Here is a 25,758-nt window from a genome sequence, read left to right as displayed (position 1 = left end):
AATATATAAAAATATATATAAATATATAGATATAAATAAAGCAGGGAAAATCTATGCCCATTCTCATGCATTATTTTAGATTTCATGCACTTGAACATGGATGTGCACTACTTGCTAGACACATAGCTACTAATACCCCGAAACAGCTACTGTACTGAAAGGAATTAAATTTTTTAGCATGTGATCAAGACTCTGACCATTCTCATGCATCACTGAAGGATTATGCTGCAAAACTACACACAAATGTGTTGATCCAGTACAAACTGGACAAACTGGATTCTGGGCTTTCTTCAGCTACTCAACCAAAATGACTGGATATCCCTACTAGATTATGAAACACAGTCTGTCAATAGTCAATATTTCTGAAGCCAACGAGCAGCTTTAATGACTCTTATTTTTATTAATGGAGGTCCATCTTGCACAGGCTTTCAAACAAAGAACAAAAAGAATATATCCCAACTAACAATTAAAGTTACCATTTGAAAACCAAAACTGCAGGGAAGAATATATGTGCCAGCGATTTGAATTCTATTCCTTACAAGCTAGACAACTATTTTGAAGTCTCCAAATGCAAACTTACCACATTTTTCAGTGTTTCCCAAGAACGCTGCAAATCATCCAATTTGGCACTAGCAGATGATTCTAAGCCTGGTTCATAAAATTCCTGGGTGGCTGAGGTGCTGGGATGAATTTTAGCAGCTTCTGTCTGCAACTGTTCAGCAGATAAGGCTTGGTAATAAGCAATGTCCTACAAGCACGAAGTACATTATTGCACTTTCAAAAAGAAAGATACTGCATGCTATCCCCCCAATACTGCCCCACTGCATATGTCCATTAAAATAAAGCTCAAAAAGCCAAAACGACCAGGAAACCTCTTTAATAACAAGGTAAATCAATATTTAATAGTAGCAGACTGAGCATGTTTTGGACCTTCACTATGGTGAGGATTTTGGATGCATTTTTTTCACGTTCATATTAGCTAGGTGGTGCAGAAGGCAACTGTGGACAATCACAGAAAGGCTGGGATGGGAAGTGCTATAAATGGGAGTGTTGTTCCAGCACCATTACAACTACACATGGGGGAAAACCCATCACAGAAGACAGCAGGTTATGGTACTGTAGGTGGCAAATACCAACCTAATGAACACTATCACAGAGAGAGCAGCAAAAGAACCTAAAAGGAATATACTGAAGGACTGGTAAATGAGGCAAGAAAGAGTATGAAGCATCAGCTTATTGTAAGCTTTCAAACAAACAGGGAGCCTCAAATAACTTATAAAAGATATTCAGAAAAGGGACCAAAACTGCTAAGGAAATGGGAAAATGTCAAACCACCAATGAAAATTCAGAGTGGAATTATTTCTCACCAGAAATTCTATACTTAGTGTATGGAGATTTCTTCAACTGTTGCAGATGACAACTGAAAACATCTACAGAAAATGTAGAATTAAGGAAACAAGTACAGTACCTATACTTAAGTCAGGAAAGCAGACTTGATGACAAGGATTATTTAAAACTGAAATCATGTATGACAGTTAGCACTACATTATTTGGGAGGTGAAAAATGCTGCCTCAAGGGAGGGTGCAAAGCAGACTCAGTGGTGCTTACTGACAGGAACAGAGGCAATGGGCACAAACTGAAGAACAGGAGATTCTCTCTGAATACCAGGAAATGCTTTTTTATTGTTAGGGTGACTGAGCACTGGGACAGACTGTCTAGGGAAGTTCCAAGGTCTCCATCCTTAGACACTCAAAATCAACCTGAATATAGTCCTGGACAATCTGCTGTACATGGTCCTGTTTGACAAAGGGTGTTGGGAGAGATGATCTCTGGAGGTCCCTTCAACCCCAACCATTCTGTGATTCTGTATAGATGTATAAAAGTTACTAAACAAGACTAATTCTGGGGTACTGGAGCTCAAAGTGTAAGAAGGATCCTAATTTGGAACAGAATGCAAATGCGTTATCTAATACCATATGTGAACAAAACCAGACAAGCTCTGGAAGAGCACAGAAACCAGATTACTCCCATAAAACTGACCAAAAGTGTATGATTAGGTACTTCTTCAAAGACAATAAATGGGAAACTTAAAAAAATAAATGATGAAGTTGTTATAATGTCCAGGAGCCAGCATGGAATAGGTAACAGTTTAGCACGGCACTCAGGACTGCAATTTCAGAATTTTTCACTCTGACCACAAGTGATCTTTCCAAGTAATGGTGAAAAATTGCACCAGTGGAGATAACTTCTCATTTTGCCTTGCCTGCAGCTACTCTCCAGCCCTTTGCCAGTCCCCTCTCAAGACCAATGCTTCTGTGACCTCTTAATATGGTTTTAGAATAAAGGGCTTGTTTACACAGAGAGGGAAAGGCAATCTCTTTCCCCATCTTTACAACTGCTTTCTGGAATATACAGCATGGCAGCTTCTCTTTGGCAGAGCTTTCACACCAGGACAGAAGGAATCCAGATGCTCATGCAAGTAAAAGATTCTCTTGCCCCTACAGAGGCCCTAATATCCCATGGCTGTTCTTATGAAAAGCAGCCAACGAACAGTAGTCAGGTTTTGTTGTTAGATGCAGTGGCAAAAGGGTGTGTTTAGATTTTGTAAGATATGTAACAAGGGCTGATGCAACCTAGATGAGTACTCGTAAGGGAGAGAGAAAGAATCCTTAAGTAGGCTGTGTACAAGGAAATAGAAAAGCATTTAACAGTGACCCAGTGGTTAAGACTAAAATCACAGGATCAGCTGTTGCCTACAGGTCATGGTGCCAACACTTCAGCTTTTCCAGTTCAATGCTCTGCACTGTGTATCAGGAAACCAAGTTTTAAAAGGTGTTTTAAAATTTTAATCAATTACATCTTTGGGTAAATGCAAGGAGATTTAGCCTCAAAGGATTCTCATTCAGTACTGCAGCACAGATGAAGGGTCTGATTTTGCTAAACATCAAAATTATCTGTATTTCAGGTCTGTTAACATAATATTTTTTAATATATTATGAAATTACTCAGTGTTTCCAACATAAACACCTTTATAGTTCCCCCCACCATGCTGTTTTTGGAGGAGTTTCAGAAAAAAACCCATTTTTTAACTTATATTAGTGCTAGAATTGTCACTTTCTTGTATTTCTGGTCTTGTTTTAATCTATTTCAATATCTGCATAATTTTCACTAATAAGCAGTTGGCACTTGTTTTATATTTTCATTACTTGTTAGAAATGTAAATAAAGTGTGTAGATGTCTGAATTCAGACTAGCTATGTTTCACATTAAGAGATGCTAGGAAACTGATGAAACACTATAGAGAGTTATTCAGGATGAATTAAAAAGCAGTCTTAAAACATAACCTTTCCTTCCCCAATTGCCTCTTCAGAAGAGTTTTACATTTTTTTACGAAGACTAAACTCATGTTATTCTTCACTTTCTGGAGTTCATGCTCACATTTTTTTCTAGTAGTTTGCAGATGATTTTCCTGTGGAAAATTAGTTCTTAACTTTTGCTACTTTTTAAAACAAAATATTTCTAAATTTATTTTCCTGATTTGCTTTAAAAATACAAAATGTTTATAACTTACATTTGAGCTCCTAGTTCACTAATGTCTAAGATACTTTTTTTTAACCAACCTTTTCTCCTGAGGTCTCCCTGGGCATTCATAATGACCAGCACTGGCAGTTTCATAGCTTCTTTAGTCCTAATCTCATGTGAGTGTGAACCTAAGAATTTTGTAAGTAAACCACTGCATTTTGGAACATTCTTCCGCTGGTTGTTCACTACATGCAGTTCATTTCAACATTAACCACACAGAAGAAAACTTCAGCTCTAAGTTTTGAGATTATTATAACAGCATCAACTGTACCTTTCTCAAAAATCTTCTGCTAAACGAAAGATATAATATTTTTCAATTTTGCCCTAGTAAATCACTTATTCTAAAACTTGTATTTTGGTGTCAGCTCATGGTGCAACAGCATGTTCACTGTGTTTTTCTTATTGTCTGAGTGACTGGAACTGTTTGACTTGTTTTACATTTTCAGAGAAAAGTAAAGAACTGACATAAGCTTTGTTGATTAGAAAGCAAGCTGCTTTTGGTCCTTTACCTCCTTCTTTAGTTAATGGTGTCATAAGACTTCTATGTTGAAACATATAAATGCCTTTCTACTGTAAGTAAACTTCACAGGGAACTTTCTGATTATCTAAAATGATAGAAAACTAGAAAAATCCTTCTTATGCATTATACAACACTTTTTAGTATGCCATTGGTGATTTTTTCACCACTCTTATTATCTTACATTAATATTTTTTCTTATGTATTGTATTTAGCAACTTCTATATCACCATATGCATTTCTGAAATTAGCAGAAGGAACCAATGAGCATCTTGCTCAAACTTGCCTAATTCTACTCAGCAGTGCAACACAACACATTCTAACCTTCAAATCTGCAGTGGTCAATTTTGGAAGCAGTCACAAATGCAAAACCAACCAATCAGCCACAAAATCCAGAACATGATGAATTCAGTGAGATGGTGATGGCTTCTAAAGGTCACTTCTAAACTTCCAAAGCATAACATTTTATGTGTGACTTTATGTGTCTGATGCTCAATGTGCCGGCTTAATGTTTACATTTTAATCAATACTGACACTTGCTGTGTCAGTATTGATTAAAATGTACACTTGCTCCTCCTACAAGAAGTGCAAGAGTTTTGATTTAAAATCTAATATCTGTAATTTCACTGATCTGCCTCACTGGTGCTTAAAATAGACTGCCATGGAAATGAAAAATACATGAAAAAGCCCCACATGAAAGTTAATAACTGAAATGATATTAAGTAGAAGATACCAGGCTGTGATTTCAGTGCCAAAATGGCAATCGTACAGTAAGATAGATGGATATGGACATAATGCAATGTTTCATTATGGGGAGTACAAAAAGGCTTTTTTTCTCAGGATGCAAGATTCCATTGAGTACTACTGAGAAAATAAAAATTATGATATAAGTAGAAAATACTGGTGACATTGTAATTGTCACTTAAAATTTACTTTTAAAAATAATGAATAGCTGTAACACTGGCTTTATACGATTTCAATACCTGTATCCATTTTGAACCAGAACCTGAAGGTTCAGTTTGGTAAGAGGTTAAGCCTCAGTTCCTTGGAGCTATAGTTAAACATTATTTCAGAGGATTAAATAAACCACCTGTGGAATGGAACCATGCATGTCTGAGATAAAAGCTGAATGAATGCCAAGAGAGAGGTACCTGGTTAACAGAAGCATCTGTATTAGCCACAGGTGAGGGAGAGCGACAGGCAGGTGGAGAAGAAATCTCACTGTTGGTTCCCTCCTCCCCAGACTCCTCAGTGACAGGGGAGAGCAGCGTGTGACAGCGACCAGCAGTCATCTGCCACAGGAAAAGCAACCCCAGAGCACAGGAAGAAAATCAGTTACCTCAGCTGAGGCTTGACTTAGACTGAGATCAAAACAACACATGGCCAGAATTACCACAACATTAATTAGTCATGCTTCATGCTCCTACATTTACCAGTTTAGAAATCTGTTGAATAAATAGTCTCATTTACTTGTCATACTTCAGTATGAAAATGCTCTCCTGTACCCTAACGGATTTTAAAAGACAATGTAGAGCAAGCAACTCAATAATAACAAATTCAGGTTCGCCTAAACATCTTCTAATACAATCTCTGCTGCGTACAGAAATACTATGGAGAGCTACAGAATACTGGACTATTTGTCTCAGTATCCAGGTCCAGTTGGAACAACAAGGAACAGTCTTGAAATATAAAATACACACAACCCAGTATTCAAATGTAACCCCCTTCCTTCCCCAGTGGTGCTATAGAGGGATAAATCCTGAAGTGTGACACTCAGATGAAAATCTCAGTAGCATCAACAGAATGTTTGTAATGAGACCCAGTTAGGAACAAACAAAAGCAAAGTCAAACATGGGGCCTATGGCAGTACTTAGACAGCTTTCATTTCCAGTACACTCATCTGAGAATACAGCAGCATACTGTCAATTATCACATCAACATTTTAATGTGTGAAAAGCCTATACACTGCAACATCTAATGAAATTGTATTTATTCTGGTTTTATTTTATTCCTGCAACTCATCAATTTCTTAGCATTTGTACTTGCATGCTGGCAGCTACAAAACAAAAAGCACAATATTTGCATATTATTGCTCACAAATTTCACGTATTTGTCTGTTAAATAACTTCAGCCTTTATCAACAAGTCTTGACAACCTACATAAAGTAAAATACAGAAAAGGGAAGCTGCAACTTGTTTGGTTTGCCACACTACAGCCATTTCAAAAGGTAGATATGAGCTGTGGCAATTTGCTGCACAAGGGTGTTGTAATGATGCAAGAGGAAGCAGCTCAGATAATGAGTACAGTGACCAAGGCATTGCTTACCATAACCACCGAGGGATGAGTGGCGTGTGCTGGCAGCAGGTCTGAATCCAGCTCCTCCATTCCCTCGGACAGCCCCTCCACTTCTGTCACTGTCAGCAGCATGGTGGCATGTTTTGCTTTCATTGTCAGCATCTTGCACTTGGAATTCAAAGAGGCAATTTGCTCCTGGTATCCTTTGATCTTCTGAGCCAGCTCCTGAGAAAACATTTTTTTCCCCTAGTGCTGATGCAGCCAGGAAGGGCCACAGGACCGGCAGCATTTCAGCTTCCGCGGCGGAGTGAAGCTGTCTCCTCCCAGCGCAGCCAATACCATGGCAGCGCTGCCGCTCTGCTGACGAGCAGGATGTCGCCAGCCGAGGGACCCGGCCCGGCGCGTCCGGCCGCGCTGCGACACCGCCGAGCTGAGCGGCGGCCGCCCGAGGCTCCGTGCGCGCCGCGCCGCAGAGCGCAGGGACGGACGGACCGACGGACGGACCGACGGACGGCTCACGTTGGCATCCTGCCTGAACCTGAGCCCACCTCTGTGAGCTGCACGCTGCAGCAAAGGGGAGCGTCTCTCACTCTTCCTGCCCCATTTCCCCCCGCCCCCCATCTACTTCCATTTATCTGAGGAAGATGAAGCTCCCCAGCACAGTGCGTGCCAGGGAAATGAGGTCATGTAGTGGCCACAACTGCAAAAAATGCCCCATTCAGCTCTCGCCAGAAAGAATGAATTGTCCAAACAATAACTCACAGGGTCTAACAGGCTCAAAAGTGATAGGAACAATCAGTCACATAATAAGATTAAATGCAGACTGTATCGCTTTTTGTCACTGTTTGGATAAGCTGTATTTTAATCTCGTTTTAGTTTTGTCTAAGTCTACTGAGTTAAAAGCTGAGCTGCACAGGACTAACCTTTCTTTAAAAAGAGGGAAACTAGCATAAAGTAGACTATATTTTAAACTATTGAGGGTTTTATGCTTAGGAAATGGTGTATTTATGGCCAAACACCATCACAAGCTTAAGATTTTTAGACAAGAAAGATGAAAATGAATAGCCTTATGACTATTCACATGTGTCTTGTCTTTTCTCCTACCATATACTGTTGCTCCATTCAGTATCCAGTTTCAAAGCTTTCAATTAATATACTTCAAATAAAAAATGGTAGAAGCGTTTCATATTTCTGCTGAAGCTATCGTTCCTGTCTCCCTAGATGCTCCGTAACAAGTTAGAATTTTGATCTAAGAAGTGAAAACATTTGTATAAGCTTGCCTGCTAAATTGATGATTATTTTTTCAAGTATATATTTCTGCTTAATTTTATGTCTCCTTTTACTTCTTTAAAACCCACAAGTTTTCAAGGAAAAATAGCAATAGGAGTTGCAAGATATAGTAGGCAGAATAATATATTATTACAATATCTTTTCAAAAGTAAATAAGACTACTGCTTCAGACTGATAAATTAGAAGACTTTTTTTGGTTGTATGACATTTTCAGTAAGAAAATTCTTCAAAATTACAATTGATTACAAATGAGTGTTCTAGACTTATTTCAAGAAGTACCAATTTAGGAATTAAAACAGCTCAAAGACTGAGGATGACACTTCACTACTTGAGTTTCAATGGCACCTTGTCACCATCTGTCATGTTAGCAACAAAAGGGCCTCTCTTTGGTGCTCCAGAGCTTTCCTTGGAGACTAAGAAAAGTCTTGATTATAAAACACCAAGCAGAATAGTCAAAAACCAAGCTGCAATCAAATTAAGCCACAAATTTAATGGCTAGCAGCTTGAATAGTTATCTGCTCTTTTGCAAATGCCAGTCATTCACAAATGCTCAATAAATGACAAATCTGAGCCTCAGCAGAAAATTTTTGTCATTCAGTATACTCTATTCCCTCACATTACCAAGTGCAATGACACTCGTGGTATTGGTGTCCAATGCACTGAATATCTAAAATGTCTCTTTCAACTGAAAACAAGGAAGAGTAAGCAAAAATATGACTTGAAAAGAAAAATTAAAATAATAAAGCATCTGATAAAAGCAATGTCCCAGGAGGTTTTGTGTTTTCCAATAAAATAATTCTCAACTATGGAGATACTTGCCCACATTCTTCTCTGAAATTCTAAAGAAACACGGGTCAGTAGACATGGTATCTACTTACATACATGCATACTAATACAAACTTCCCAAAAATCAAGATGTAATTTCCTTCTACTTTCTTCCTTCCTCTTATTTTAATTCTAAATATAGCTAATACAAATGTCCCCTTAAGTTCTTTTACATACAGCCTTTAACAGGGGATGTAGTGACTGATATCTTTTTAAATTAATAATATATCTAACAAACATCTCAATAGACTTGACTTTTGAAGTAGTCTAATAAGATATGATTCAGAACATTCACTTCATGTTATGCTTTTTCACAGGTATTTAGCAAAGAAAACGTGAGCCAAAAATATGCAAAAAATATGCTTATATGTTCTGGCTGATCGCAAAATGTGCATTATCATAAAGCTGCTGTCTTGCTGCAGATGTTCAGGACCACTCCTAGCTACTAAACTTGCTCAAATGTACATGAAACTTCAAGCTGCCCCATTTTTAATTCCTTACTGCCTGCAGCATTATTCTTTCCTCCAGCAATATTACCCTGAATCACTGGTCACTCTCCTGCATTTGCTCTTCCAGAATATTTGACTAGATAATAATAGCATTATCAATTCAATACTAATAAAACCTAACGTGCTTGTGTATACAAATTGCTCTTGAATTTATACGAAATAACACTTGTAACAACTGTATAGAAAATGAGCAACACATGTAACATTAGGCTATATTACACACCTGGAGGGATGGCTTTGATTCAAAGGTAAAGAAATGGTGCCATCTGGTGCCAGAAGTGACACACACAGCTCAGTGGTGCATTTTCTATCCTAGGAATTTCACAACGGACAGGTGGAGGTGAACGGGGCTCAGGAGGAGCTCTCAAGCCAGCACAGCAAGAAGGCTGCACAGAGACTATTGTGATTTATGCAAGAGCTGTCAATCCATGAGTTTATGGGCAGGACCCGCAACTGCACAACACAAAAATCTTCCCCACAAAGATTTTTAAAGAAACCTTCGGAGTGAATGATGCAGTCTTCCTCCAAATCTATTGTGGGGTTCCTTAAATTCAAGTCTCTTGGTATTCTTTACAGAATGTGACTGGGATGAAAATAAGCAAGTACTTTAGGATATAAATGCGTATATGTACAAGTTCTTTAGGATATACATACGTACATATGGATCACCAAACTAGTTGAGATTAACTGACCAACTGCTGAATTTTGACTTCTGGGACACTCCTCAATCAAGTTCTAATGTTAAATATCCCTTAATTATGCAATGTTTTTGTTTATCATAATGCTGTCCGAGGTTAGGATACATCTAACTGAACAAACAAATGAATTGTCCACACTCTACCAATAGCAGGAGCTCCCTCTCTGGGATTAAGCCTACCTGCTCAACTAGCCTTTAGAAAAATCTGAAAAGCAACTCAACTATCTTATGACTATTGCTTATGAAAAGTTGTCTGTGTCAGTGAGTTGCCATTGAGCCCAATGTTTTTGATGCATTTTGAGTCCCATACCTCATTCCGTGAAATCTGGACCTGGAGTTCCTGGATGTTGCTGGTTGCTATTGGCTTGTCCTGGATCTCGCGATGGGCGCTCTCGATCATCTGCTGCAAATGTTTCATTTCCTGCTCATATTGCTCATACTGAACCACTGCTTCCTAAAGAAGGGAAAAAAAGATTGAGTGTCTACATGAAAAATAATTTTCACTTAGTCTAAGCATGATAGATCTCCCTCATGAAGTATCTGGCACTCATATCTTGATAAGCAAAGCAGGTATATAGTCAGGAGAATATCTATTCATAAATATTGTGAATTGCAATGATTTGAATGGTTTCATTTAATTAAATATTTCCCAAACCCACAGTGCACATAACATGATATTTTAGATTTCTGATGTAAGGTGCTGTAACTTCTGATTCCAACAAGTACCTAAACCAAACACAGCCACAAGAAGATAGCCTTGCTTAGTCTCATGGTTTTGTTATAAAGCATTTTCATCTGCTTTTTCACTTCATGTGTTCATTTGTGACTCTAAGAAAAACTTAGATATTACAGAAAATACAACTGGGAAAGAATTATGAAGATTGACTCAGATAATTATCGTACCAATGTATTATCAGTTCTTTCTATCATAGATACATAAGCAGTTTGTCTAACCCATTTTTAAAATTTTCAGTGTAGCCTTTCTTGTATTTAAGCATCATTAATTATCCTAAACCATCAACTCTCTTCTGTTATCCAGCTTGAAACTTTGTAGTTGCACCCTAGCCTATGGAATATGCTATGTATATTCTTATCATTAAACAGCAGAGGAGAAAAGCTTATTCACTTCATTGGAAATACCTTTTACATATTTAGTTATAAATCCAAATAGTCAAACAAAATCTAATTTACTCGTACTTAGCAAAACTTGAAAATACACATTTAATAGACATCGAATGACTCCAAAATCAGAAAAAAATATATAAACTATAAACAAAGAGAATAAAAATAATTATTTTTATACCACAGTTAATTAACTCAATAGTTTTTAAGTAATCTTCAGAAGCAGCTGATGTTATATGTTATATAAGTTTTATTAATTGAATATATGTCTTATAAAATTAACTTGCATTCAATTGTATATTAGCTGTTTGTCTAGTTAATCCTAACAGCATTACAAAAATCATAGCAATATCAGGGAGAGAACTTAGGGGAGAGTCTGATGAATAATCAACAATTAACATGGTCATGAATATTGAAGTCAGGAATAACAGACTAGTGGGGAAACTCCTAATGGTGCTACAGAACAGAGGAGTGCACAGAGATATGAAATTCTATGCTTTCATCACAATTTGTATGCTGCTGTTCAAGTTCCTCTGGGTGGTGGGTGGGATGGGGTTGCACTTGCCTGCATGATGTTGCACTGCTGGATGGCTGTGTGCTGCAGGCGGCTGGCCTCCTCCTGCAGCCGCAGGGCGCTGTGGCACAGGGGCAGGCTGGTGACCACCTCCTCTGGGATCCGCAGGGCACTCTGGCACTCCTGGACTGCCTGAACCTTTGGCTTCAGGGACTCCATCTCAGACAGCAGATGCTAGAAACAAAGTCAGTGCCACAATAAACCAATTTTTTCAGAACTCCCAGAGCATTTCATGCAGCCAAAGAAAAATGATGGTACATTCAAGCAACAATAGAAAAATTATTATCCATTTTTTAATTTGCATGTAATTAGAAACACTTTCTCTGGAGTTGCTCAATGTCAAATGAGAATAATGATTATATAAGCAAAAAGCCCATATACTAGATATAAGAATAATAAACTAAAAAGCATGGTTGTACCTATTTCTAAGTGTCCAAGTAAAAAAAGTATTTCTATTAACAGATTTGAGAAAATAGATTTACCAACTCCACAAATCGAAGCAGCACAAGAGTAGTTTATATATACTTGCATCTCAGTGTTAAAATCTACGTGGAACTCCTTGCTGTGACATAGAAGCACATTTTCAAAACTGCACATGAATCCCATTGTATTCACAACTTTACTTAGAAATTACAAGCCATGGCTGAAAATGTTGCTTAAAATTCAAAAGGCAATCAAACAGAAAGGAACAGAGCTACACAGAAACCTTTTTCTTTGAATATTCACAAGCTGTATGCCTTTGTGAATAGTGCCTATTCCATACAAGATGTCCATTCAAGCTGACTGTTCATATGCATGAGAAGGGTCTAAGTGCAATGGTTGGAAATAGATTTGATCACTGTTATTTTTATCTACACTGAGGAGTTTAATGTATGTACAGATATGAAAAAAAAAAAAACAATGAAAAAAGGGAAAAGGCAAAGTTGATAAAAAGAGCCTTAGCACATTAGGAAAATATTTTAGATTCAATAGATATAAATCAGCTGGACAATGAGGCAAACAGGGATAGAGAATTTGGTTATTTCCCTTCCCTTATATCAGATCAGAATGATAGCTAAGTGGGTCTGAAGTGCATACTGATGAGAGGATTTTGGTTTGGTTTTTATTTTTGCAGTTTCATGACATAAGGCGGATAATCTAACCAGAATTTTGGTATAATGAGCTATTCCTCAGGCAGCACAGGTGGGGTCCCACTCTGTCAGACCCCATACTGCTGGCAAAGGGTGTCTTCATTGTTCAATCAGCACCCAGAGGCACCCTGAGGGCTATGTGCCAGCCAGGCCCTTTCCCCTCCCTGGTCTGGTAAAACAGGTGGGCAGGGGCTACAGCCCCTTTCTGTACAAAAGAAAGTTGCATTGTGAGATCTGCTAGAGCCAGGTCAAAGAACATGCATAAAACCCAGTGTAACCTCCATGTTCCTTTCTTCTTATGGTGGGTGATGTGTTTCACTTACACTCTTCAAGGCTACATTCTGAAATCTGTTTGCAAGTGCCCAGAATAAAGACTGCATATTTTAATGAAAAGGAAAAGCTGCGCAAATTTACCTTCCTTCCATATGTTTTTCTGCAGATTTTAATCCTACAGTGAACCTGCTGACATCCAGTTTTCACTGGCAGACTGAGACAGTTAAATCTCCATATTTGCAGAAAGAAACATGTCTTGAGAAACTCATAAAGCTATATTTCTTTATTGCTTTATTTCTCCTGTTAAGGGACTGAGACCAAAACTAACAAACTCACAAATCTCCATAGCAGATCAGATGCAACAGAGAAAGCCATGATATGTTATGGAGATTAATTCAACTAAGCATACAAAAATGTAACTGGGCCTAAGGAAACCTGAATTGTGTCCTAGTGCTCCAGATTATTATTGGAGAAGCTGGCAACAAACTATATCATTGCATCTCTATCTGTAAAATAATGATAACAATATTGACTTCCTTTTGAAGTCAATAATGATAACAATATTGACTTTCCTTTAAGAAACTCTTGAACATAAGCACTAGATAAGAATTGGGCTTTATAACAAATATGGATTAAATGGATTGGATGCACACTCCTCAGAACTGCATCAGTCTAAGAAGGGGCTCATAAAGAATTATACTTCAACCATTCCCTCTGAGGGAATGATTCTTCTAGTTTCATCACTTATTTCCTTGGCAGTAATTTGGGACTACACTCTGAAACAGTGACACACCTAAGAAACACAAAAAGCAGTCTCATTGACACTCATTATCCTTTATGCAAGATCACATTATTCAAATGTTAACTTTGAGGTCCTGGTCTTTTACCTGTCTGTGAGAAAGTTGCTCTTTCAAGCTCAAATGCCCAAGCTCTGGAGATGTCAGAGTAGATTGGGCTTGCTCCAAAGCAGCCTGTAGGGCTCTCAGCTCAATTTCAAATTTCTTCATATCCTGTAACACATTTGATTCAGGGATGAGTAAGAGGAAAAATAGAAATCACTATATCTGTCTGGATTTTGCAGGTACATCCACCTTACATACAGTGCAAAAAGCAATTCATAGTTTTGACGGTTAATTTTAAATGTCTAAAATATTAAATAAAAATACCAGTCATATGACAGTCTAGAAAAAGGGATTGCAAAGGCAGAGTTATTTTTCTTAAGTACTGCAATCTCAAATGCAGCATATACTTTATAAAGCTGAAAAAGCATATTCATTCTTTGCATTGCACTCCTTTGCAGGCCTAACACTATGGAATTCTGATTTGGTCCAGTACTGATCTAAATTAATAAATAACAGCATTTAGAGAACATTTAAGAGAAGAATAAAGGAAATAGCAGAACCTAAGTGTCAACAAATACATTTCTCAAGTATCTAAACCTAGGTGCTCAGTGCTATTGAGACACACCATTACCCCAGATATATTCATCCAGAAAGGGCACTGCAGAAATCTTGTGCCCATCTGAATCAGCACGTGAATGCAGCATCTCAAACACTGCGAGACACCTGACTTTAGGCAACAAAGTCATGCCCTGTACAGACCACAGATTATCTTCACTGATAATAATCTCAGTACAGTAGTATGATGCATACATCACCCTAGATGCCAGCTAGCATTAGAAAACCTGCTTTCATTTACCTTGGCAGCATCTTGGAGGTTTGGTAGCTGCACTTTGATAATTTGCTGCAGTTCCTCTGTCCGCCGCCCCAGTTCCAGCACTTGCTGTGACATCCCTTCAGTACAGTAGACACTTGCCAGGTAATCAATCCTCTCGCTCATGGCCTCTAGATCACCATGAATCTCTCCAGACTCATCAAGAATGCTCTAGATGGAGATACAGACAAATTGTATGTCAGGTTTGAGACTCAATGACACATATCTTTTAAGTATATTGTTCTGCAAACTCTTTAATCTGTACACATTCATGAGCCTATGATTAAGTTCCACTGATTTCCTGTTAGGCTTAGGCAATGCACTTTGTTCTGAAGATCTGCTGAAGTGCTTCAGCTTATAGAGACTGGGAAACAAAAGATTAAGTAATGAAGCTTCAGCAGCTCTACTTACCAACACATTAATTTTATTGTTTTGCTACACACACTTGCGTGTAAAAATATAATATATGCAATCTATGGAGAAGATTTCTCCTGGAAGCCTCATATACCTAATAGAAAGTAGCAGAAAGCACTTGGGTGCAGTGCTATAGCAGGGTAGGAGTTGTTAATGCTGCCTAAAAAATCACTGCCAAGGCATTGTGTGGGATGGCATTGGTTAAGCCCATATCATCAGATTTTGAAGCAGGGAAAAAGCCATAGCAGAAATTCTGTCTCCAGCTTTCCTCATGATAAATTGCCTGGAAGCTCCAATTCAGAATACAAAGACTGACATAGTACCCTGCACTTATGTACAAGAATGCAGCTGACAATTAAGTAATGTATATATAACATTGGTATTAGTGATACATTATCATGATGCCTTGATTTTTTTCACAAAGTCATGTAACACCAGGCAAGCTCCAACCTCATCAAAACGGTCCACTGATCTCACACACACATTCCACACACAGACACACACAGAACAAATTGCACAATTACAGGGACAGCAAATTACTCTGATGTGAAATGTTCAGGAAGAGATTGGAAGAAACTCTTCCATTAGATATCAGTTTGAGAATATTTGGTATAAAACTCATTAGAAGAGAACAAAGGCTATTCCAGTTTAGCATAATGGAGAAAGAAAAGTCCAAACTGAAAATTGTCTTTGATTAACTAAAGCTTTACAGTATGAGCTGCAATAATGTGCTTGGTGTGATAGAATCACAGTGTGCAGACACGCTATTCAGCCAAAAGCCTCTATGAAACCAAACTACTTGAATAACATGGAGATCAACTTTGAATCACATGCTTTTATTCTACAACATATCTTTATTTCAGTTTTCAAAACAATTGTCCAAAGCCAATGAATCATTTTTAAGGCTTGGGAGAACAGCCAAAGAAATCTAGCCCTTTAGGAGGAAGTAGAACTCCATTGCTTTGAAAATAGCTTCATATATACACTGACTTTTAAATGTCATAGCTCACATAATCACCTGGTAGGCTTTAAACTGATCACGAAGCTGAGAGGAAGAATTCCATGTTATATTACCATGCACTAGGATATTTGCTTTCTCAATCCATTTCAATATGAACTCCAGCATCTCATTGTATTCTTCCAAGTGTGAAGCAGCCTGGATGAAAGAAAAATTTGCTTAAGCCTAAGATGTAATTTTGTACAATTCTGGGAGGATGAAAAAACTAATTTTATTTCCTTCACTGTTTTAACCTGAGGATAATTTTAACAACTTTTCCTTCCTGTATTATATAAGTAATTTTCTTATGTATTTATGGAGTTTAAATAGGTATGTTTTCAGTAGTAAGATTATGTGTTTTGGGGGAAAAAAGGCACTATAAGAATGTAGGTCACACTGTGAGAGTCCATTGATGCTCAAATATATCCCTAGAAGGTTCACTCCCTGTGCATATTTCAGCCTCATATGTAAGTTCCAAAATACCTCCTCTTTCAGTTTGTGGCTCAATTTCTTATTTTGATATGTCTCTTTCCATTACATCCTCCAAATCACCTTTTTTTTTTTTTACAGTCCGCTTTGTCCATTCAGTCTGCCATATTCCCAAAAAAAGAAATGTTGCACAATTTCAAAATACAGGACAAAAGTTCTGCTTTCTGATGAACCCAATTTCTATTTAGCAAAATACTCATAAGCTCCAATTTTCTTTTTAGCAGGAATAATTTCATTGATGTTCATGAATTTTCTCCTTATAAAGGATGGATCAAATCCGAGGTGACAAAACTGTATTTGCAAGCAGTACCAATACCCATCATTGTTATGATAAGTGGATCTTTTGATGCTGAACAAAAATATCCTAATGTTAAATCTCTTTACCAAGTACCTTTGAAGGAGTTTTTAATTTGAAAATAATTTTCTATCTCTTCTTAAAAACAATTTTTCAGAGAAAACTGAAAAGAATATTTTGAATTTTTCTTCTGGAAGCAAATCCATGCATGCAGAAAGGAGAACTCATAATTTATCGGGGTATTGATGGCAGAACCATAGAAAATCCATTTATTTGCTTTTAGCTGGAGGTTTTGGGGCTAAGAACAAGTAAGGAAAAAAAAGAGAAAGATTTTCAGAGACTTTGAACCACAGAAGATCCATCTTTATGAACACCAAAATATTGCATAAATACTATGCATTATTGTGGCCATTTTATATAGGCTTTTCTATTGAATGTACAAGTTATATTCAACCTCTATGGATTGGGACTAAAGCAAAATATTTTTTTTTTAATTTTGCTTTTAATGCTGCAAATATAGGTAAGAGTGACAAAACAGAGAACCTGAGAAGCACAGTGAGGTACTATTTGCAGCATGCTACTGTTTGTGAGATCTACAATCTTTTTAGGGGACCAAAGGAACCAAACAGCAGGTGATTCATGCAAGAGGGTGTTAAAGTAGCATCTGAGAATTATTTTACTCTCTGATTTGACCTGTGTCTCTTTCGAATGTGATGCAAACCCTGACTAATAATAGGCAGATGTGCCAAGGAATGCCCTGTTTGGCATAACTCCAGGATAAAAAATGAGATGTTTCCATGCTTCCTCTGGTTGTGAGAGGAAACAGCAGAAAGGATTTAAGATCATACCTGACTGAGCTTGGCTGCTCTGTACTCAGCCTGCCGTATGGTCTGCTGGTGCAGTGCAGTGAGTTTCCCTATCCTGTTAGCCAGCTGCTTAGCCAGGGGTACATTCTGCTCTGCAAAGTCCTGGACTGATGCATCTAACTCCAACAGCTTTATATTGCAGCTGTCCAACTCGTCACCAAGGATCTAGGCAGAAAAACAATAAAATCAGTGATCCCGGAAGTGGTAGCTTTTTGGTTGGTTATTTCTAGTCCAACTTGCAACTTTTATAGCCTGTCCAAAGTCTCCATAGTTTTTTCCATTTTTAAGCAGGGAAGCAGAACAGCAGGATATTTGGTCATCTCTTAAGTATGTGCCATTAGTCTTTCTCCTCTGACTTCCTGGTTGGAATGGATAACCGTTTTCCCTGCCGTAGCCAAGGACTGAGTCACTTCAGTGTGACATTAACTGTTCTCAGGCATCTTTCTGGGTTTGTTTCTGAAACGAATTGTCAGCACAGACTGCCATGACAAGGAGTTTTGTTTATTTGAAAAGGGGTTTGTTTTATTGCTGTCTTAAAATATAAGTTTATAAACTCATAAAAATGTAGTTACTCATGAAGGGATTATGAAAAATTTAATTTTAAACTTGTATTTTCATAGCATGATCCTGATGCAGGAGCAGTCTGATTGTGCTAGAGTGTTTCAATAGAAACACAGTTAAAAATCAATTTTTCCTAGCGTAGTCACAATTATTTTGAAAAGGAAGCCTAAAAAGTTTTTCAAGTTTCCCATAGATTCAAAACATACTCTGGGGCTACAGTTTCTTGAGAAGAGGCTACTGGGTATTTTTGTATTTGTTTTTTATATCCAAGGTGTTAAAAATTCATTGTTTTTGAAAAATAAAAAAAAGAAGTCACAGAATCATAGAACAGGTCAGGTTGGAAGGGACCACAGTGGGTCATCTGGTCCAACCTCCTTGCTCAAGCAGGGTTGTCCCACAGCACATGGCACAGGATTGTGTCCAGAAGGCTCTTGAGTATCCCCAGTAAAGGGAGACTCCACAACCTCTCTGGGCAACCTGCTGCAGTACACAGACACTACACAGTAAAGAAGTTCTTCATGCTCAGGTGGAACTTCCTGTGCATCACTTTCTGCCCATTGCCTCTTGTCCCACTGCTTGGACAAACAGCCTAGCCTCTCTCCAATTATTTCTACAAATTTAAACTGCAATCATTCACAACATTGCCACAGGTGTTTCAAGAAGTGACTTCAAGCTCTTCAGGTTAGGGCTGTCCTGGCAGACACACTTCAGAGTGTAAGATATGATCAATCATCATGATAAGTCAGTATTATTCCACAAATTTGGAGACATAACTGTCTACATGTAGACACAAAGACAGATGTTAAACTGCTTATCTAAATACAAAGACGCACACATTACAGCAAGCATAAACAAATGTATTTACTACAGATATTATGCACAATTTATATGCTGTTTGTGAAAGGATACATTTGACTTGAGTCACATGGATTTAAAACAGATTTTTATTTTATTTTTTCACAATCTGTTTCAATGTTAATATAAAAATATTTACTGCTGTAACCAAAGCCAACCCAGTCTCAAGACTATCAGCCAAATGCATAAAAGCAGTTGGAACATTACTTCATCTCCAGTGACAGAGAGTTTTAATTTATGCAACATAAGTAAGCAGATTTCACTGGGTTTCTGCTTTCTTACTGAAATCAAGGAGATACACCAGGGATATAGTTTAGTGACACTTCTTGTAAAGTAAACAGTACTTTGGAACATCTTGAAAATAAACAGGTAATTTATGACATACCAGTCATGCTAAATCTTCTCCTATTTTGTATGCTTTGCCTAATTTCAGACAGCAATTCAGCCAAGTTTATCTTTGCCTACTTAAAATAACAAACCAACAAAAAAAAGCCCCAAACCCTCAGCCAACCCCTTTTCCATCTCTCTTCTCCCCAAAATCCCTTACTCTCATATGGTAATCCTAATTTGGCCATTACACTTCAGTACAGATGATTTTTCCTGAGTGTGGTACACACCTAAGATTAAGAAAACCTTCAAAAATAACTAAGAACCCTTTGCACTACTCTTAATTGCATGAGTAGTACTTTACCTCGTTGTTGAACTAAATGTGAGATGGGCTACAACAAGTAAAATTCTATGATCAAATAATCATAAATAAAGAATGATCTTTTCAGTACAGACAAGAACAAGGAGCAGTCTGAAGGTTCCTCTGGCTTTCCCAGATTGGAGTCATACTCATTACTGAAAAGGAACTGTGAAATTTTGTCCATCTGACTTTAAAACTCAGCTCCTTCCTTCAAATTCTGTTACTTGTGTAGGCCAGTTTGCAAAGACTGTTATAGCTTTTAAAAAATCTCCTCAGTCAACCCTCATTTCTGTATAACTCTTCTGTTGAACTACATTAACAAACTGTGTTCTCCAAGTCTTCACAAACAACAGTTTGATATGAAGTGAGCTTCCCAATTCAGAAAAATTTATGGCATAACCATATAAGGAAAGCCTTGTCTTACCTTCTGTTCAAGTTTAGCTTTTGTTATATCATTTGTTTTCTTTTTCAGTTTGGAAAGAATGGTATTTAGTTCATTTGCTATCTCCTGGATTTTCTGATCAAACTCTTGATTCAATGTTTTGATTTGCTGAGTTTCTCTTTCTTTGGTTTGAATCTGTCAACAATAAGAATTAAATTCAATAATCAGAAATCACTCCTCCTTAAAAGAAAATAATTTTCATTTAACTTTAATTCAAAGGATGAAGGTAATAAAACTATTCTGTGTTGCCACAGTTTGGCCATAGCAGGATTCCAAGTTATAAAACCTGAAGACTATAGATCTGCCTGGCACTTATCTACTGCACTTTACCTGATCCTGCACAGTAACGAGGGCCAGTCCAACATCTGCTAAATGAAGAGAGAGTTCAGAAGGCAAAATGGTATAAAGCCCCAAGTATTTATTCTGTTGTTGTTCAGCCAGTTTTTCAACAGCCTGGCGATGAGTAGTAACTTCACCAAAGAGAGACTAATGACAGAAAAAAGTATTGTTAAGAACAATGAGAATACATCTTAAACATCTTTAAAATAAAATATCACAGTCCGTCATCTACTTCATGCTTTATGAATTTATCTAGTGGGTTACTAAAATGCTCATTTTACCAAATGATTACTAAATGAATATTGTCTTAGTAAACAATTACTAAATTAATATCGGATTACTAAATGAATATAGTCTAATTTGAATTTGTAGTGGTTTTGAAACTATTAACATTCACTAGCAGATTAAAATGAAGATAAATATTGTGATTTAGAAGTTGAAAAATGTGGCCTACCTGCAGCTCCTGGAGTTGGATGTCCACTTCCGCATCAGGGCTTAATAAATATTCTTTTGTTTCCTGGATCCAGGACTTCACAGTATTAATCTCTGCTTCAACCTCCTCACGCTCCTTCAGCTCCTGTTTGACCATCTTCATGCCTTTTTTAACTTTCTGTTGCATACTTCAGAAAGAAAGAAACAATAACTATTTGTGAAGAATTAAGCAATGTCTAAAAACACTGCTTGGTCAAAACAATAAAGATAATGATTAAGAGCACCACATCCAGAGAAATAAATTTAAATAAATTAAATTTTTTCATGTCCATTCTTTGGTTTTACATGTTTGGACATCAGGCATGCAATTCTTTTGAAAAAATGCTAATGTATTCAATAGAGATCCCTCCATCTGAGCTTATCACCACAGAATACCCTGATTGTCTGTAGAGGCAATTGCAGGGCATGAACTAGGATTATTCACTGTCATTGCAAAAGAAACTTCTAAAATAGGTCAGAAAAGCTGTATCTTACACTTGTTTATTTCTCTACACTAATTAGAGAGCAAGACAATCTGCTCTGATATTGATACCTAAAATGTAAAATAAATTACGTTATTAATGTAATTTATTTTACATTTGAGATAAATTCCACTCCTATTGAGTGGAACAGAGCAGATATGATATCAGAGCAGATATGATATTGAGATATCACATCATATGAGATAGATTCCACTCCTATTGATGGGATTTGCGTTGGCAGAATACTTAGGTTAAGTTATGGATCAAGTATCTAAACATGGTCTATTTCCACACTTCCACTAAGACAGAATTCCTGCGCTTTCCTCAAGAACTGACACCTCTGTGAAAGTTCTATTGGATTACTCATAGCTCTTATACATGTGACATGGATCTTTGATATTCCCATATTTCATTTATGTTTGCATAACCTTGCCCATATGAATCATGCCTTATTTACATGAGCAGGAGGTCATCACAGACCCTATATCTCAGAAACCAATTTTAAGTAAGTGAAAAACAGATTTGTAAAATTTTCTACAGGGATTGCTATTCTACTATAATTATTTATAAACACACACAATAAACTTTGCACAGGCTTGGTGCAGGGTTTACAATTTGGTCATTTCTCATTTTAACTTGTTTTCCAACCATGGAGATCCACTTAATGGTATCTTAGTGTAGTTATGAGGTAGAGATGTGTCTTAAAACCTAACATAAAACTTCCTGTTGTCTACATGAGAGGGAGATATTTTTCATTTGCATAAACATTTGCATAGCCTCAAGGTGAAAAATTATGTTTCATTTGCATATGCTCTACATTCCTCTGTAAATGTCATACAGGACCTACTTTTAGTATCTAAGTGCTTCAAACAAGTGAAACAAAGTGATAAACTAATAAAAGAGGATACAAAAAGATAAATGACCACTGTTAATGTGAGAAACAATGGAAGTATTTAAAATCAGTTTTAATTTTAATGCAGTTTATGCAGTTTTTATGTAAGTTAGTATTATTATGCAAGGCAAGAAATACTTATTTTAAAAAACATACTCTTTCTGAAGGAAATAAAAAATAATGGCAAAAAAGGTATTTCAAGATTAATTAAAAGTAATTTTAAATTAAAACTGAGGCTTATTTAAAAAATAATAGCTAATATTTATTTAGGCATGTTAATTGTTAATGATATTAAAATTATGAGCTCTTAATAATGAATTGCAAGGTACTATTTTTTTGCTGAATCTTTTACAATATTTCCTTACTTGTGGCATCGATCTTGCATTGCTTTGATTTCTTGCATAACTGGTAGTTCCTTCTGAGATGGAGGCTTTACTTCCACATCCTGAAGCATGCTGACAGCATGCTGTTTGAGCAGGCCCAAAGATGACAGCTGGTGGTCCACCTCCAGCAGGAAACTGCCATGGTAATCCAGGAGTTCCAGGAGCTCTGTCTTGGATGCCTTTTCCACTGAACTTTCTGGTAGGCGACCTTGTAGCTGATCTATAGCTATGGTGGCTTTCCGAATCTATGGAAAGAGACGTAGTCTTGTCAATAATAAGATTACAAAAGAAATTAGTAAAACTGACACTGAAAGGTGCTAGACCCAGTCCTGCACATTTAGATTTTGTAAAACAGTTGTGGTATAGGGCTTGTGCTCTACTGTGCCAGATCCCTTGCACTTCACAGGCAATCAGGACTTGCTAAGGGATTTTTTTCTGGTCCAGTTACGGGTGTCTTCTTATAATCTTTAGCATTTATTACATTTATTTCCATAGGAACTAGAGCTCTACCCTGGGGTACACCCATATTTGGCACAAGTCATGCATTTAACAAAATGCTTATCCTCATTCCTAGAGAACCTGATATCTGGGCATGAATAATGGACAATGACAGATAAGAAGATTGAGGCAGGATATAAGGGGAAAGAAGAGACATATGATCAATGAGCAGTGACAGGCACTATCCTCACTGTTACGCTTAAAAGGAGCAACTTCATATTCTTCAGGGAAAAATAAAAGAAGAAAAAAGAAAGAGAGAAGAAAGAGATAAAAAAGAGAAAAGGAAGAGAAAAAGAGAGAAGAAAAAAGGAGAGGTTAACATAATCTAGAACAGAACATCTGAGGAAAGGAAATAGAAAAGAATCTAGAGAAGCACTAGAAATCAAAACAACTCTGTATGTACTATACATTGTATGCATTGAGAAGAACAGTCCAAACTTTGGAGGCAATGATTCTAAACCTGGATCTTTCACAGCTGTGCTTTTCTGAACTGAGGAAAAAAATCAGTTATTCCTGCTATCAGTTTTCTCTACTGCAAGATGATTAATAAGGCAGCAAGCATAATCAATGAAAACCTATGTATAAGGGAGGATTTACCAAGACTAGAATTTACCTTATCATTAAAACCCTTCCATTCCTGCACTGCATCTTCCAAAATTTTCTCTTGTTCCTGGGCTACATTCCTGAGCCGTGTCCAGCGCTGCCAAACTGTTGTCATGGATCTACTTATAGATGCTTTACTGGCATCATTGCTGATTTTTTCCAGCTGCGAAGCCTTTTCTTCTAGGGCTGTGATGTTCTCATGGAAAGAATTCACTATGGACACGAGAGACTGAAAAAGGAAAAATAAGCACTGTTTTCCTTTTCCACAAGCCAACTCATCAGCATTCAACATGCAGGTAAGGTGAACCACCCCCATCCACTGCAGATGAAGAGGAGGTATTGCATTTCAAGTGAGGTGGCTAGGTCTCACTTTATTTCTCATAGGCAATATATTAGCTATAGCTGCTTGGTCCAAAATGCAAGCTTCTGGAAGCAGCAGAAATCTGGTGTAACCAGCTTTTCTCTTTCTTGATAGCCCCTCAAAAGGGATGAAAATAAGCATTCAGAGTCTTTCTCATAGCAAAGACGGACTTCTAAACAGTCTAAAAATGGAAGAAGCAATTCAGGTGTTTAAGTGTACATTTATGTCCTGTTAATCTTTAACAACTTTTTAAATGCCCAAGGATTTGAGACACCTTCATTAACCTGGCAGACATGACATTACTCTTAGGGGAGATTCTTGATTTCACAAGACACAGCTGGCAGCATGCCTGAAGTGTCACTGACTGTCTATATTAAGGCAACTGAGTAGTACCTGAAACATGAGAAAGTAAGTTGTTTTTTTTTTTTAAGGTATATTTCTTGCTTTTAGACTAAACAAAAGTTAATATTAAACTCCAACTCTTCATGTCCTAGTAAACTCTTCCTGTCTTGTTCCATGATCAAAAGAAGATGGATGTTTCTACTGATCTGATTTTCTTGAAGGGTACGTAATTTTAGGGTTTACAGACACACGGCTTTTATGAGCCTCCTGACTCTTTGCACTTCTCTACAGTCATAGGCACATAGACAACAAGCTGCAAAGTGATTAAAGATATCTGTCTTGGTCACCCCACAAATAAAATGTGTGTTTTGCACAGAACTAAACATGTCTTGGTGTGTTATGACACTGTTAAGTACTACAGGTAAAGATTTAAAAACTCAAATTCATATTATCACAGGTAGGGACCTACATACTATACATTCATTTTCACTTGAAAAAGAAGGATTTGATGCAATTACCAGTACCTTACCTTATGTGTTAGCAATTTCTCTTCTGCTTCATGAGAAGAAGCAGCTTTAGCTACTGAAAATTCAGATAATTTTTTCTCAGCATCATTCATCACTTCAATCACCTTCTGCCTTGATATCTGGTACTCCTGCCACTCAGAAGCACACCTAAAACAAATACAGTTCCAGAAAGAACAACTTAATGCTATATAAAAACATTTGAAAATCAGAAATATTATTGCACCTAGTTTCTAATGCAACTGCTTAGTTTTGCTGTTACACAGTACTTTCCAAGAAAAAGAAAGATTATTGGAAAACAGCATACATAGAAGCATATGCTCCTAATTTTCAGCTATGCCTTACAGAAAACACAGCTGAGCATTTAGTAGGCCTCATTGGACTTTTTCTCTGACTCTGCCTATGTTATGGTTTAATCCTACCAAAACTTAGGGGATTCAGAACATTCAGGAATAATAAGAAACATAGTTATGTTTGTTAAAAAGGTATTTCCTTTTAGTTCAAAGTAACTGCTTCAATTTCATTTATTTGTGCATACGTCTTCTGTCAGGTGAAATATAGGACAATTATTCCCTACTCTTCTTCTCCATGCTGTTCCAAGCTTAATATAATTATACCAGAGTTCCTTTAAAATCACACAACTAGTCAGTCAAGGGCGGAAAAGAAAGCAGAATCCAAGAGCTCTGAATCCCCAATATACACTTCTCTCAAAAGTAGCACAAATATTTA

General features: G+C 37.1%; 1 protein-coding gene across 1 annotated transcript in view; it reads right to left on the bottom strand.

The window, feature by feature from the left end:
* The window catches only part of SYNE1 (spectrin repeat containing nuclear envelope protein 1), a 288,590-nt gene that overhangs the window by 89,123 nt on the left and 173,709 nt on the right, over nt 1-25,758 (bottom strand). Inside the window, exons 78-92 of the mRNA XM_066546958.1 lie at nt 25,035-25,179; nt 23,813-24,031; nt 22,684-22,946; nt 20,928-21,093; nt 20,465-20,620; nt 20,117-20,269; nt 17,571-17,753; nt 15,960-16,097; nt 14,513-14,698; nt 13,702-13,824; nt 11,399-11,585; nt 10,026-10,165; nt 6,425-6,619; nt 5,251-5,391; nt 581-748 (exon numbers count right to left, since the gene is read on the bottom strand). Of these exons, the coding sequence (XP_066403055.1) occupies nt 581-748; nt 5,251-5,391; nt 6,425-6,619; nt 10,026-10,165; nt 11,399-11,585; nt 13,702-13,824; nt 14,513-14,698; nt 15,960-16,097; nt 17,571-17,753; nt 20,117-20,269; nt 20,465-20,620; nt 20,928-21,093; nt 22,684-22,946; nt 23,813-24,031; nt 25,035-25,179 (2,563 nt within the window). The remainder of the gene's footprint in view (nt 1-580; nt 749-5,250; nt 5,392-6,424; nt 6,620-10,025; nt 10,166-11,398; nt 11,586-13,701; nt 13,825-14,512; nt 14,699-15,959; nt 16,098-17,570; nt 17,754-20,116; nt 20,270-20,464; nt 20,621-20,927; nt 21,094-22,683; nt 22,947-23,812; nt 24,032-25,034; nt 25,180-25,758) is intronic.

The sequence above is a fragment of the Molothrus aeneus genome, chromosome 3 (genome assembly GCF_037042795.1).
Source record: "Molothrus aeneus isolate 106 chromosome 3, BPBGC_Maene_1.0, whole genome shotgun sequence".
Lineage (NCBI taxonomy): Eukaryota > Metazoa > Chordata > Aves > Passeriformes > Icteridae > Molothrus > Molothrus aeneus.
This window is presented reverse-complemented; position numbering and strand designations above follow the sequence as displayed.